Below are 15,366 nucleotides of genomic sequence, written 5' to 3' on the forward strand. Positions count from 1 at the left end.
GTAAGTTAGTCTTTACAGTGTATATCTGTAACCATGGGTAAGAGTTTCACTAATTCCAGGTTACCTTAACTTATGAACAAGGTTTGAGGTACGAGTCATCAAACCCTGTATTTTGCAGAATATACTGTTTTGGTTTTGATGGGAAAATAAAGTGAAAATAAATTGTTTTGATGCATCTCCTGTGGTTGGGGTTAGTAAAAGATGTTAGACTGGTTAATAAAATCTCTGGTTAGGGTTAGGCCATCAGGCTGTTGTTATGTTTAGGGAAGAGGTGGTTAGACCTTATAGAGTTAACTGGGGACAGCAACTCACTTCTACCTGAAGTGGGCAATGCGTGGTTAATCAGAACAGAACCATGGCCTCTCATTACAGCAGCTCCACAGTCAACACAGTGTGCCCTGAAAAGGCTGTATATAAAAGATGGGCATAACAACCGGGCTATCACCCACTATTTTTTAACTCTTGTTTTGAAGCCTCGATTTTTAAGTATTGTAGCTGACTACATCTTGGGTGTGACCATATTTGGAAGAAAGGGTGTCATGATGACTCATCAGAAAACACCACTAACATCCATAGGCCCGTTGGATGCTTCACACTTACACAGATATCTGCTTATTAGTGCAGCATATGAATAAGATATTTGAATTTGTCTCTAGTATTAACACAGAAAGCCATATTATTGTTGTTATTATTATTATTATTATTTGTCAGATACTTGCAATTAAAAATGCATGAACAACAAAAACATAGCGAGATGTCAGCTCAGCGCCTCACATCCGCAGAAGCTGACACAGTAGTGCCGATGAGTTAGCATTATTTTGGATGTTGTTTACTTTTCCTGTTTTCATTTATGCGATGTTTTGTGTTGTTGAGGTAGATTTGTTTGTTTTGTTCTATCTGATTGTGTTTGCGTACGTGTCCATCTCCATCTGAGCTGCGCTTTAGGTTTCATTTTGGCAACGTTGATTGTCTCTAATGTGTTGTTTGTTCACAGTCCTCCGGCCCTTCTGTTTGTTTATGCAGGGCCAGTTTTGCCCTACGCCACTTGCACAAATAATTATGCTCGCTAATGAAGGGGCCCGCAGCCACGGCACTCAGTAAATGCCTTTCTGATGAGACGCACTAGGAGACAGCAGGTGCAGGGTGGGCCTCCCAGGGACTAAGATTGAAGACCAGGAAGCCAGGGTGCTCCGCCCCTCCACCCCCTCTATTTTTCTATTACTCTCTGGGATTCTGTGTCTTTCTTTCTTGCACTGTAGTGATTTTCTGGGTGAGCAGATTCATAAAGCACATAGTGCTGTAGCCATGTGAAACATCCCTATATTAAGAAGGAATGCATAAAGATTGTATTCTATTTACAGTATCCTGGGATTTCTTGATGGTTTTTTTGTTTTTTTTCCTAACTAGTTTAAGTGTTAGATTGCATCTTCTTACATAGTAATAATACTCTGGTGGTATAAACACATCAACAAGATTCCAAGATACATATTTTGATGTAAATTTGTTTGGCTACAGTGCACATTATACTGTTTGTGTCATGTACAAAAATATGGCATTTATTGAAACCATTTTGATGCTGCACAATAGAGTCTCCGCTCCATCTTCAGCATCTTACGCTGATGTTTCTTCCTCATCTCTACTGAAGAAGAATCTTCTGAATCTTTCTCTTCCCCATTTTCATTCTCCCCCTGTGGCTTCCTTAGGCTTTGAGGGCAAACAAATAAACAAAACAAAACATTTATAGACTCAGTGCTCGCATCTTGGCCCCCAAATCCCCGCACTTAGAGCTGAGTGAATGAAGCATGCGGAGAAGGCCCATATGAGATAGACTGAAAGACATTTGGGTTTCTTCCTCTGCAAACTTTCATACCACCCTCCCCTTTCCCCTCTGTCTTTCCAAAAACTTCATAAGCAGTAATACTCTTGTGTACGCATGTGTGAGCAGGAGTGTGAATAAGAGTGAATGGCTGTTAGTATGCGAGTACATGCGTGTGTGTGTGTGTACGTGTGTGAGTTCAGCAATGCGTGTGTGTGTGGCAAGTGGTATATACTGCACATGTGTGCGTGCATTTGCATGTGTGTGTTTGAGCAGGGAGGTGTCAGCTCGCTCCTTGCCACCCCATTTACTGTAGCTGTACCGCTGTGATCACAGACAGATGTATAAATCAAACCTCGCTTGATGGATTCATCAGGGTGGCGAAACGATCGCCTGAGAAGAACTCGCAACTCTCTTAGCATTCTGTGTTCTGACGGAAAGGGTATGCAAAGAGCCTAAATGGATGAACGCTTGATTAATTCTTTGCCGGAGATGTTGGCGACAGCAGGAAATGTGTTTTTGCTTTGACTGTGTTTGCACGGGAATTTACGCACGCGGGGCGTGAGTTATGAGGCCTGAGTTTTGTACCTAAGGCTATTGTGCATAATGACGGCAGGTTGGGAGAACTGCAAGCAGCCGCTAAAGACTTGCTACCTGTGGAGCAAAGACAGCCAATGAGAGAGAGAGCGTGTGTGTGTATGTGTATGTGTGAGAGAAGAGTGTGTGGATAAAGGCCTAGTCTGAGAAACAGATGTCTATAAACAGTTTGAGAAGAAGATGTAAAGAGTTAAGATGCAAAAAAAGTAAGAGGACAGGTGAAGGAGAGAAAAACACATTTGAGTTTATTGAAAAAGTATTTTTATTTTTTTTAAAAAGCATAGAAATTGTACTCAAAAATGTTGTGTCAACCGTGGGTTCAACCCTATTTTGGCTATTCATAGTAATGGTTGCAGGTCAACTGTGGGAACGACAAGTAATCGTCAAAGTTTTGATGTTACAGCTGGTCTAAACCAAAAAAGGAGCTCAAACAGCTTACGCTGACACCACACAATCGCAAACATAATTTTTCCTTCAATTGTCGGTGTAAGTGTTGTTTGCCTTCTTTCTTTCTTCTGCGCTCTTAAGAGCTCGATGCGATGCCGGCAAATAGACAAATCATAATCAAAAAGATCTGCCGGCATTACAGAATATAATCAGCATTTAGGGAAAACACAAAAAAGCATCATGCTGCAAATACAGAAAACTCCACTGCGAAAAGCTTCAGAGTTAACAGCACAGAAGCCTAAATGAAATAATAATGAATGAAGGAGAATAACAGCATTCAACCCACTTAAACTCATTTTGCACTTTGGCAACAATTAGTCCATCTTCATCACTTTATTGTGCCTCCTAATAGTCTGTGCTTCCTGCACCTTTATGGTATTTCTTTGTATTTTCTCCTTTTGCAGAATTGGAGTTTTGCTTGGAGTTTTCTTAGTTTGCCTTCGCTTTATATTTTCTTAAGTTGTAGTCCATTGAGCTTTTAGTGCCACTTAGTTCAATCGTCTAATGCTGGAACTTAAGAATAAGGAGCATACAAAATGACCCAATGAACTGCAGTGAAGCATGTAGTAAAAAGCCACAACACTGGCCGTAAATATCAGTTAAATATCTCAGTGCCTGGTCTGACTTTCCAAGCTCATCATTTTCAGATCACCTCCCATTTCAGAATGTAAAGCAAGTTTTCTCACTGATGCCAAGTGACACCAAGGACAGCGAATTTAAACTATCTGTACAAGAGCAAGGACTTTCAGCTTTTGGTAAACACGTTACTAAAAAGTCAAATTAAAGAGCAAGTCAAGTGAAGGATTTAAAGTAACTAGGTTTGTCGAGGTAAGTCGGCTACCAGTAAGTGCAACAAATGAAATACAGGTTTCTGTGTCCATATCCTAAGGTTCATGGAGATAGTTAGCAAGTGGTTTTTATATCTAACATGTTGATAATTTATAAGAAAAGGCAATCTGTGTATCTGGAGGTGGCAGAGGGAGAAAGAGGAGGGGCAGGCAATATGAGTAGTAATTTACTCAGTTAAGAGCCAAATGGCAGACAGACTGTCGCCCTGCGTGTTATCACAGAGATTTGCACTCTGCTCGTTTTCTGACTATATTTCCATGTGTGTGTGTGTGTGTGTGTGTGTGTGTGTAGTTTTGAGTGCATATGCACACAGTTGGCTCTTAGCTTCACTAGCATCATCTGATCATTTCTGTGTATATTGTACCATAAATGATGAAGCCTTTATTGCTCTCCTAGATCTCACATGTGCGTACACCAGTTCATGTCGGCTCCTAAACTCGCATCACAGCACACGAGCGCAGGTGAACTCGTGTGCGGCTGCATGCGTTCATGCCACGTGCGCGTTTGCTTGTGTGTTTGTACTCATGTGAGTGAATATGTGTGTTTTAACGAATCTTGGGAGGCTTCATTGCACTCATCAGGATATCAGTGTTGAGAAATGGCAGTGTCAGTGAAGTGACAGTTGTGTGTGTGTGTGAGGATTGATGAGCCCGAGTCTGACAGCAGCCATATTGTGGAGCGAGAGAAGGATGGAGGGATGGAGGGAGGAACAGTGGGAGGAGTATTGTGGCCCCCTCATCCTCACAGGTTAATATTGACACAGCCTGGGCAGATACAGCGCCAGAAGCGCTCATCAATCACTTTCAGTGGTCCGATACAAATACACACACACACACTCGCGTGCACAGGCTTAAGCAGTGAGACGGACCACACACACACACGCCGACTGCACAGCAATGAAATGCATATGCTGAAACGTCATTGGACCGACACGTTCTGGCAACACGAGAAGAAATGCGTTTTCATGTCTGCACCAGACACACACACGAAAGTCAAACTTCCTTTATTAGTTTTACTCTAAATATCTCTTTTGTTTAAAAAGTTCTACTTAAATAAGCACGGCAACAATTTTGAGAACTTTACAAAACAAACAGTTGTACAGCAAATCTAGATTAATCAAGCAAATATGTTTTCAAAAGTATCACTTTGCACACTTTATGTGTAACCCTGCGTAGCAAATTACGGTTCCCATAACATTGTTGTTAATCATTCCAGAGAGAAAGAAAAAAACAAGTTCCCTTGACAAACAAAACAATTAATTAATGCAACTTTCCATCCATCAATCACTGTGTGTGTCACTGAATTACCATAATCTGTGCATGGTGGCTGTTTTAAGAGCAAACAGTTAATTTCCAAACAATAAATCACAAAGTGTCTTTCTACCCCTCTGTGTGCTTTGACAGCTTCGTCTCTCATTGCTACAGATAAAGCGCTTTTTTTTTTCTGAAACCACTCAAGTTTTACTAAATTAAATTAAATCATATGTGCAATAAAAGGCAGAGTCTTACAAAGTTTCCTATGTGGCTCTATACAAAAATAGAAAAGGTTCATCATTAATTTGAAGACACTTTTTATTTTACACAATAATAAAATTTAATGTTTGTCCTTTTTTGTCACTTTCAGGAGTGGCATGATTATCTGGATGTGCTTAAATCGTTCAGTCACCACCATAGGTTCGATGGTATTGTGGTTCTCTTATCCATCAGTGATTCAGTTCACCATCCCCGCCAGCAGGTGGCTGTCTACTCAAACAACACAGATATCCTGAAACAGGTAAAATATTCATCAGAAGCAACAACCAATCATATGTCAGGAATGAAACATAAAGTGCTTCTTAAATACTCACAGCTCTGTATTGATGTCTTTGGTAAATTGAATAAATATTAATTTCTTTTTTTTAAAAATCCCTGACTCTGAAGATAATGTGTCAAAAGAAATACCTTATCAAGGAGACCAGAAACAAGTTTTTTTATTAACTAAAATGTGTGCCGCAGCATTAGTGTATCATCACCTGGCATCTCATCCTTTTAATTTTGCTGGTCCAAAAATCCCCTTTTTGTTTTTACTTTTCTTATTACGCTAGGATATGTTTTATGTCATATACATTGAACTAAGCTAAAGTCAAAATGTGGAGATTACAGTTGTTTCAAGGCAAACTGCCACGGCTCCTATACCCTCTACAAAATGCCTTGTGTAGAAGATTTAATGACTCGGCTTTAGTTGTAAGGAAATGATTTCTCTTTTAGCACATAACCACAGTGTGGGTAAGTATAAGGACGCTGAAAGCGGCATCTGGTCAGAAGGACCAGACACGCAAACTTGGAAGAGTTGGCCAGACTTGTACAAAATGAAATGGCTGACAATGACAGATGCAAGGATTTCAATGGTTACACCCAAGACATGACGAGACAGCTGAACCCTTTGTTTAATGGATTCATCTATACAAGGAATTTTGTTTGTTTGGCAGTTTGTCTTGATACAACTGTAATCTCCACAATTTGACTTTAATCTCAAAATTTCTACTTTATTCTCAAAATGCTTAATAATGCTTTTTTTCTTAATGTGGCCCTAATACTCCTTCATAGTACAGCAACTCAGTTTTGTTGGTAAGAAAAGAAAAAAAGTGGGGTTTTTATACTTCATAGGCTGTGACACCTTTATTACAAGTCTTAATTATGTATCCAGCTTCAGACAGATTTTTTGGGTGAAAAGTATAGTAGTCAAACTGCTTGTTCTAGAAACTAGACAGATATGTAAGATATGTCCTCACTCTAGTAATCAAACCATTCAAAAAGATGAACTAAATAAAATAAGGATTAGGTCGTACATTTAAACAAGCTTCTCATTGCAGATCTGCTCCGAGCTTGAAGAATCCTCCAGCTGGTCTCTTTCTGGTGAACTGGAGGCTCTGGAGAGTCTTCAGGTTTATCATATTCCACTGAACACCTCTGCATCCTCTGGTACTCCACCACTGCTCGCGGAGGAGATCCAGGGCATCCTTAAGGACTTTGTCGACCGGCGTAGTTCTGTTTTAGCCTGCCACCCCAGCAGTAGGACCTCTTCCACAGAGGGAGTAGCAGGCAGTGTGGAGTTCTCCCAGGGATCGTCTGGTATCAATGACATGGATGGTTCAGACATAGAGAGAGCAGAAGGAGGCAATGGCGACACAGTGGCAATAGCAAGGTAGAATGTCTGAATGTCTACAGTTTTTAGACAAAAATTTATGTTCACTCATACTTTTGTTTTATCTCCTGCAAACAGGGTAATGGGAGATGGTGAAGAGGACGCAGGAGGTGCAGGTGTCAATGTCGGTGGGGAGCTAGTGAGCCCTGACAGTGGAATGACCACCATTCGTAGCAGCCGCTCCTCCAAAGAGAGTTCGGTTTTCCTTAGTGATGACAGTCCAGTGGGTGAGGTGATAGCTGGTGGTGGTCCAGCAGCAGGGCCAGGAGGACTCTTTCTGAGAAACCCCTCTCCTTTGGGGTTGTTATCTCTTTCCCCTCCTGTCCCACCAGAGAGAAGGAAACACCGCTCGAGCAGACAAAGGAGTGATAACTTTGACCTGTTTCATTTTGACCCGCTGCATAGCAGTGACCAGTCTATGCCAGCAGGAGGAGAAGTGGCAAATTCTGGAGAAAGAGGAGATGAAGATGAAAGAAGAGCAGGGAGCTCTAGTCTGTCAGAGCTTGACGAGCTAAGCTTTCTTGATTTCTCTGCTCCCAACTCAGTGGGAGGTCTTGAAAGTGGAAATTGTTCAATTGATCGCCGTGGTTCAAGCCATGGGAATGAGATGATTGACACCGTGGTCCCTCCAACCCCGGTCAATAGCCTGGTTGGTAGCCGCCCACCCAGCAGTTGTGGCGTCAGGTTCTTTCCAGAAGATGTTGTTGAAAGGATCAATTGCCTACAGCATAAAGACAGTGTGTCATCTTCTTTGTCGGAGACCTGGGATGAACTGGGCTTTGACACACAAGGAGCATTGTCCTCAAGTGATAATAATATGTGGAATAGACCCAAAGATTCTGAGAGCCCACCTAATATTTTAGAAGAAGTTGGAGGCAAAGACTTAGTCGGTAACATGACAGAAAAGGAAAGCAGACAAGAGATCTTAAAGTCAGAGAATTCTCACCACAAAGGGAAAAGTCTTGAACCTCAGCTTAGTTTGATCACAGAGCAGACTGAATCCTATGAAAACTGGAACCCCGATTCTGCACTTAAGGGTGAGTGGAAACCCATTACTTTGGTTGATCTCCAGCTGACACCACCAGAGGAAGACTTAACTGGAAAAGGCAAACCTGCTATTATTGGAGCACAAGAAAGAGCAGCTTTGGCCACAAAGAAAACAATCCTGAACACTTTAACACCAGACACGTCTAAAGAAGAGGACGAAGGGGTCCACGGAAAAAAAAGAGAGCAACAGATGGAGCTTTTAGACTTCTGGACGTACTCTGCACAGAAGGGATTTCTTAAATCTGATAGCGGGACCACCACGTCTTACCCCGAATCACTGGATATGTGGAATATGACAATCCGGGATGACAGTTTATCACCTCTCACAACCCCTGAGAACTTATCTCAAAACTCTGGTTCTTTCTGTGGATTGAACACCAATATCGAGGGTGGAACATCTGTAGAAAGTCCACTAGGATACTCAGATGGTGGAATGGAGATGTGGAACACCACCATACAGGAAGATAGCTCTTCCGCATTGACGACTCCAGAAGCACCTGAAAATGGAAAGGACCTTAGTCACATGGATTCAGTGGATCCCAGTGACACTGTCGGGACACATGCCAACAAAAAGGAAGAAGAAGAAGCCAATTTAGAAGAGAAAAATGATACGTGTGAAGCATTTAAGCAGACTTCTGAAGTTGTGAAAATAATCATCGAGGCTGCAGAGGGAACAATGCAGAGTGAAGAAACAGAAGGCATCGATGTACAAGGTGCTCAGAGTCGCAAGAACTCTGCAGAAGATGACGATGACACATCCACCTATGAGGGCACTGACGTGTGGCAGTTACCCATCTGTGGCATGGTGACCTCTACCTCTGAATATGACAATGTAGGAGCAGGTACGTGGAGCCTGGCATCCTCCCCTGACACCTCTGGCTGCCCTGTAGCAGACATGATACAGCTTGAGGAGCAGTCTAGCCCTTTTATAGCTGTGAGCAAACCCATTCTGACAGATCAGAGAGTAGATATCACAAATAAAGAACAGCCAGACGACCAAGTGTTTCTGTTTGAGGCAGCCAGTGAGATGGGTGGCCGAAGCAGAGAAGGATCAGAGGAGATTGAGTGGATAGAGCAACCCAGAGATCATTCCCCATTTCTTCTGGTCAACTGCTCCACCGGCACTCGGCAAATTTCACAGTGTCCAGAGGAAGCTGCTGAACCACAAATCCAGGCTGAACAAACATTCCCAGCCTATGTGACGACCAGTGAAGGTGAGCAGGTGGGAGCTACAGATGAGATCAGTAGACATGTAGATGGAAAAACAACAGAAACTGTATCTCTGAGCGTCAGTCCTGGTGGCGAGAAGGACCTACTGGAAAACCCAGACAGTGGTCGCACAGATAGTCCAGATGAACTTGGCCTAGAAATGGAATACATCATCGTATCTGGCACAGTAAAAGAAGCTACAAAAGAGTGGCATGACAGAACTAAACAGAGTGAAAGGCAATCAAAGGGAACAAAGAAGTCCCTGGAGACATTTAGCATGCTGTCCTATGCTGCCTCGGTACTGCAACGTCAGGCTCAAGCTGCAAAACCAAAATATGACAAAGACACACCGCCAAGTAAGCTACACCAAGTCAGAGGAACCGACAGTGCTCCCAATACAGACCAAAATCAACCTGTCAGATCAACTCATTACGAAGCAACTCGTGATAGTGCCACTGACTCTCAGGTGGTTCCAGAAATTATCAGTCCCAGCCAATCGAAAAATGACTCCGAAGCTTTTCATCAGTCTGATTCAAGACCAAGCTCCAGTCAGTCAGAAGGAAATTATGACAGTGAGTCAAGCATTGTGCCCCGCAGTGTGTCTCCATCATTAAGATATCCATCAGATCACTTCTTGAAAACCAGAGAGGAGGTTTATGTCCACTCACAGATCTCGATGGAAGATTCAGACGAAGGCGGAGAGACGCCACCGGCTCCTTCTCCATGTCCTGCTTCCTTGGGTGACTTCCAAGTCTGGGGGGCTCAGTTAAGGAGAGAGGACACATCCCAAACCACGTCGGAGCCACAATCCCCTGTGCTTACCAACAGTTCGGCCTCTCATGCCAGCTCTCTGATAAGCACCCCAGTAAATGAAACGAGTATTTCCATTGACAAAAGACTCGGATTACCATTTTCTGGAGATTTAATGGAAGAGGAAAATGACGATGAGGAACAGGATGAGGAAACTGACACACTAGAGAACGCTGTCCTTCCAAAATGGACTTCAGAAGTGCAAAGAGAGAGGGAAGAAAGACAAGAGTTTGCATCTTCAGACCTGCTGAGCTTTAGTGATGACCTGATTGGAGGGTCTTCATTTCAGCAAGCAGGATTACAAACACATGAGCAAAAGAGAGATGGGTTTCCACTGAACAGAGTGGATTACTGTGATGGACGACCTATAAGGACTGAAGATTGGGATAAATGGTCTATTGAACAACAGCCTGGAGACACTGGAGCTTCACAAGATAATTATTTACCTGATTTAAGGTAAGAAACACAAACCAAATGCATATACTTTCCAAATACTGTGGAATTAGAGGTGACTTCATTTGTGCTGAGTAGAGAAGATATAGAAGTAATTCTGCAGCACTCTGTCTTCTTTACTTGATAGACTTTTTTATTCTCAGGCTGCTAACGGCAAATGAATGAAAATGCCTGCAAACACGGACCTGTCTCTCTCATTCACACACATGCAACTACACACACAGACATACACAGGCAGCCCTCCTTCCTCTGACTTTCCCTTAATTCTTTTAGTTTCAAAAGTTTTCTCAACGAAGTCTGTTTGAGGATTATTATCATAACTGAACTCATGAGCCAGAAGGAACACCTAAGCACCAGAGTCTGGTGACCAAGATGGATGGATGGATGGATGGATGGATGGATGGGTGACTGACAGAGGATAAGAGCCTGAAGGGACTATGTTTGTATATAATATGTGAGTGTGGGTGAGAAAGAAGCAAACCTTGCGTGTGAATGGAAGCATATCTCATGTGTTTAGCAGCCTGGTTTGATCTGCAGCTCTGTGTGTTTTTGAGTGTGTTTATAAATCTGTTTATGCCTCATTAGATATGCATTACCTGCCTCATTACAGCTGCAGACCCACCACAGCTAATGGAAACAGCTCCCTTAGCTCTCTTGCAAGGTGTTGGCATTGTGCTTGTGTGTGTGTGTGTGTGTGTGTGCGTGCGTGCGTGCGTGTGTGTGTGTGTGTGTGTGTGTGCGTGCGTGCGTGCGTGCGTGTGTGTGTGTGTGTGTGCGTGTTCGTTCATGCACTGGTACCTTTAGCTTCAATAGTTCTTTAGTAAATAAATCAATAGAATATACTGTCTATGAAGTGGAGCCTGTTCAGTATTTCAGAGAAAAATTGTATCTTTGGCCTTCAATGTTGAAGACATTTTATTTCATTCTCTTTATTGCTGATTTTAAACATTGGTGAAATAGTCCTGTTGGGTTAAATTTAGTTTCACAAAACACAATGTAAATGTCCTTAAGCCCTAATGACTGTATGCAAATATACATCTTCAAAAAAAAAAACAACTGCATTTTTCTCTGCTTATTTTATAGTTTTTATAGTCATCTTTGCTTCCTTGCTTTTCCAGAGACATATTTGTGTTTTTTGGCGCATTACCGCCACCTGTTGATTGGTAAAAAAAATGGCTGAAATTTAAATCCTGTCACCCATGTACCCATGAGCATGCATTTGTGTCTTTGTACGTTTAGAGAAGAACAAACAAACAAAAAAAAAAACAGTACTGTAGCCTTCAAGGCCCCAAATTTTCCTAATGATATATTATCACTGTACTTTTTAAGTGTTTGGTTTATGAATGGATAGATTAAAAACATTGTACAGATAAAAAAGTATACCTGTGACTCCATGTGTATTAATTCTGAATATTTTTCCCCTCTCTCTGCAATGATCCCCTTTTCCTTTAAAAGAAGACACCAAGACGTAGCACCAGAACTGTCATCCCACCCTGCTCAAGAAAATGCCGCATACCAGTGGTCCGGACAACAGAACACAACTCAGGGTCAAACCCAGTATGGCTATAACTATCATCACATCGACCAAAGAACTGAAAACCAGTGCACCTATCCAGCCTTTGTAGAGAGCAAATCCAGCCGACAGCAGGATGCCACTGACGTCTATGCCGAGTTTACAACTGATGCCACGGCTACAAAATACAGATACGAGCAGACTGATAACTATTTTGAAGCTGGAGATAAATCTCCAAACCGCTTGGGTGACACACACTTCAGGTGTCAGGACACAGCTGAAAGTCAGTATATAGTTGCCTCCACCTCTTTGTGCACTTCTGACTTCCAATACTCTCAGTATCCAGCTAACAGCCAGGGTCAGTATGAGTCTCAGTCAGACCATGCTCATTATCAGTCTGAAGGGAAGGCTTTCTATCAATCAGATGTCCACACTGAGACAGAGGATCACGCACGGTATGTGCTGGAGGGATATGTTCATTTTCCCCTGTCAAGGTGAGCTTTCATTCAGTCAGCACAGCAGGTTATTCACTGTGTAAAACCTCAGTTCTTACTCTTTTCTGGAATTTAAGCTGTACTACTTTCATTAGCTAAGAGTCAGGCCCTTCTTATGTCTACCCCTTGCTTAGTAAAGATTTTCTATCACTGGTCTTTTTAAATAGACTGGAAAAAAAGCACATGCAATGTTGTTTTGAACCACAAGGCGGCAGCATAGATCAAGCTTGTAGTTCTTTTCTTTTTTTAGTGGTCAAAGCAGCAAGGCTCATATTCTTCTCATCATTCTCTTTATTCACTATTTAGGCTAAATGTGTTTTTGCACTAAAAACCATAAGAACTGGAAAATGAAAATGGCCCAGTGGTCTCAAATTTTGTTCACTACTTAGAACCCAAATCTGACTCCACTGCAGTGTATAAGGCATTACAAGGATCAGGGACATTGCAGTATTATCCATAGGAAGAAAAGCATAATAGTTCCAATATAATGAGTGACTGCACCATATTTTAGGTTTTATACATTTTTAAGAAAAAGATTATATAAGCAGAAATGGGGCCATTTCTAATGTGCAGTTAGCAACATATAGTCCTTTATTTACATATAGTAGTGAATATGTAGTTAAATATGCCTGTAAGGGGTTTTTATGTGGTGTTTTTAAAAAACAAAAGTTCTGTAATCAGTCTCTAGTTTGTATGCATGTGTATCACATGTGGCTGTGCATGCATCTTGTTCATTTGAGTATGTGTGTGGTTATTGTAGGTCAATTTTTCATAATGGTTTGTGTTTTGCTCCACTTTGTAATTCTGATAACCCGCAGCCTCTTTGGGATACACAGCTCTCCCCTGTCTTTCATTCGGTTTGTGTGCCCGTGAGTTTCCATACACGCACAATAGGCCTTTCCATAATCAAGTGGTCATGTGACTTGATAGTGGGGAGAGTGGTTCAGTCGCTCATGTTCACAGAAGACAGGATGAGGGAAAGGTAGAAGCCCAAAAGATGGAGATTTTTTAAAAGGGAAAAAGAAAACCTTTTGCACGTCTGTGCATATAATCATATGTAAGTGCTCTCTCTATGTTGCTTCTCTCTATTGTTAGAGGCCTTATTCTAATCAGGTCTGTTAGAGGGGCTTTAGTTTAGGGAGGGGGGGAGCTAGCAACACTGCTCAGCATTGTTTCTTCAGCCCACACGTGCAGCCTGGGAATGAAGCAGTGAGTGCGTTTCTCTCCGTCTGCTTTGTCACTTCTAAATTCTTTCATGTCTCGAATCAAATGAACACGTTTTACACTCGCTCGGATTCAGTGTCATGGGAACAGTTAGTGCTTTTCACTATATAAATGATTGTATTTGGCTTGTTTGGCCCAATACTATGTGTAGTTGTGCCTCTGGTGGCAGTGGTTATAGCAATGATCATTTATGTTGTGGCTCATTATTGTATTTCTGAGCCTCTGAGCAGACACTCCCAACAGGAAGTTGGTGCAGCTGGGATGATGATGAAGATGGCATCCAATGAAGACGCTACAGATGACATGGAAAACAAAGAAGGTAATTAAACACAACGTTTGCATTGTTTGTGGTATTTTCTATAAATTTTATTGAACTGTGAACAATTCTTGAGCCACCCCTCATTTCTTTATATTTTACTTCTGAGGAGACGGAGAGTAGTTCTGAAAACTTCAGAAAAACTTTCTGAAGTGTTTCTGTGGACATTTTCTGTCGACTCTTTCACTCAATTTCAGTCCCCTCATTGTACCTCATCATTTTCACAGGAACTGTTTGTTTGTTAACACTTAACACTGACTGAATCATTCATTTTAAATGATGTCTTCATTACTTTGTTACTAGCAGCCCTGTCACAAAGGTACATAATCTGTCTGCATTTCTTTAAATAACAAAGTTTGTCAGGCTTAAATAGCTATTCTGTACCAGCAAGGTGAATCACATATAATCTGTTAAATGACGTGGTACTAGAGAGGAGAGTGTGTTGGTTAGTCAAACCTCAGACTGCTTGGGAAAAATGCTTCACACACACTCAAATATCCTCGAGGCATTTAAGAGCGAGTTCTGCACCCACAATGAGCACTGCATTGTTCCTCCTCAATCTATGTGTTTTGTTGACTCAGAAAAGGCAATTAACTACGTCCCACGCAATCACTTACAACCAAAGCATTTGTTGAGTCTGTGCTTCCACAGGCCCCACTGGTTTAGAAACGTATTCCCATTAACGAAGGAAACAAGGCGAACAGCTTCAACCGGTTTTTACTTGCTAGCAAGGGAGACTGGTCGGAACCAGGCTCTTGGAGCTGAACGCTCCTCACCTGTCTCCTAGCCAGCATCAAATAAACAGCCTTCCTTGCTGCCTTTTATTGAAAACAGTTACAGTACACACAAGCACCTCCCATTGTAAAACCCCCCTATGGTTCTAAAAGATAAGGTACTGTGTGTGTACAGTCGTGGCCAAAATTTTTAAGAATGACACAAATATTAGTTTTCACAAAGTTTGCTGCTAAACTGCTTTTAGATCTTTGTTTCAGTTTTTTCTGTGATGTACTGAAATATAGTGACAAGCACTTCATACGTTTCAAAGGCTTTTATCGACAATTACATGACATTTATGCAAAGAGTCAGTATTTGCAGTGTTGGCCCTTCTTTTTCAGGACCTCTGCAATTCGACTGGGCATGCTCTCAATCAACTTCTGGGCCAAATCCTGACTGATAGCAACCCATTCTGTCATAATCACCTCTTGGAGTTTGTCAGAATTAGTGGGTTTTTGTTTGTCCACCCGCCTCTTGAGGATTGACCACAAGTTCTCAATGGGATTAAGATCTGGGGAGTTTCCAGGCTATGGACCCAAAATTTCAACGTTTTCGTCCCCAAGCCACTTAGTTTTCACTTTTGCCTTATGGCATGGCGCTCCATCGTGCTGGAAAATGCATTGTTCTTCACCAA

General features: G+C 41.9%; 1 protein-coding gene across 1 annotated transcript in view; it reads left to right on the forward strand.

The window, feature by feature from the left end:
- Positions 1-15,366, forward strand: part of LOC116311871 — a 43,961-nt gene that overhangs the window by 17,888 nt on the left and 10,707 nt on the right. The window contains exons 7-11 of the mRNA XM_031729086.2: positions 5,333-5,482; positions 6,561-6,892; positions 6,971-10,414; positions 11,867-12,418; positions 13,873-13,961. Coding sequence (XP_031584946.2) covers positions 5,333-5,482; positions 6,561-6,892; positions 6,971-10,414; positions 11,867-12,418; positions 13,873-13,961 — 4,567 coding nt within the window. The remainder of the gene's footprint in view (positions 1-5,332; positions 5,483-6,560; positions 6,893-6,970; positions 10,415-11,866; positions 12,419-13,872; positions 13,962-15,366) is intronic.

Source organism: Oreochromis aureus, linkage group 12, assembly GCF_013358895.1.
Source record: "Oreochromis aureus strain Israel breed Guangdong linkage group 12, ZZ_aureus, whole genome shotgun sequence".
NCBI classification, from domain to species: domain Eukaryota; kingdom Metazoa; phylum Chordata; class Actinopteri; order Cichliformes; family Cichlidae; genus Oreochromis; species Oreochromis aureus.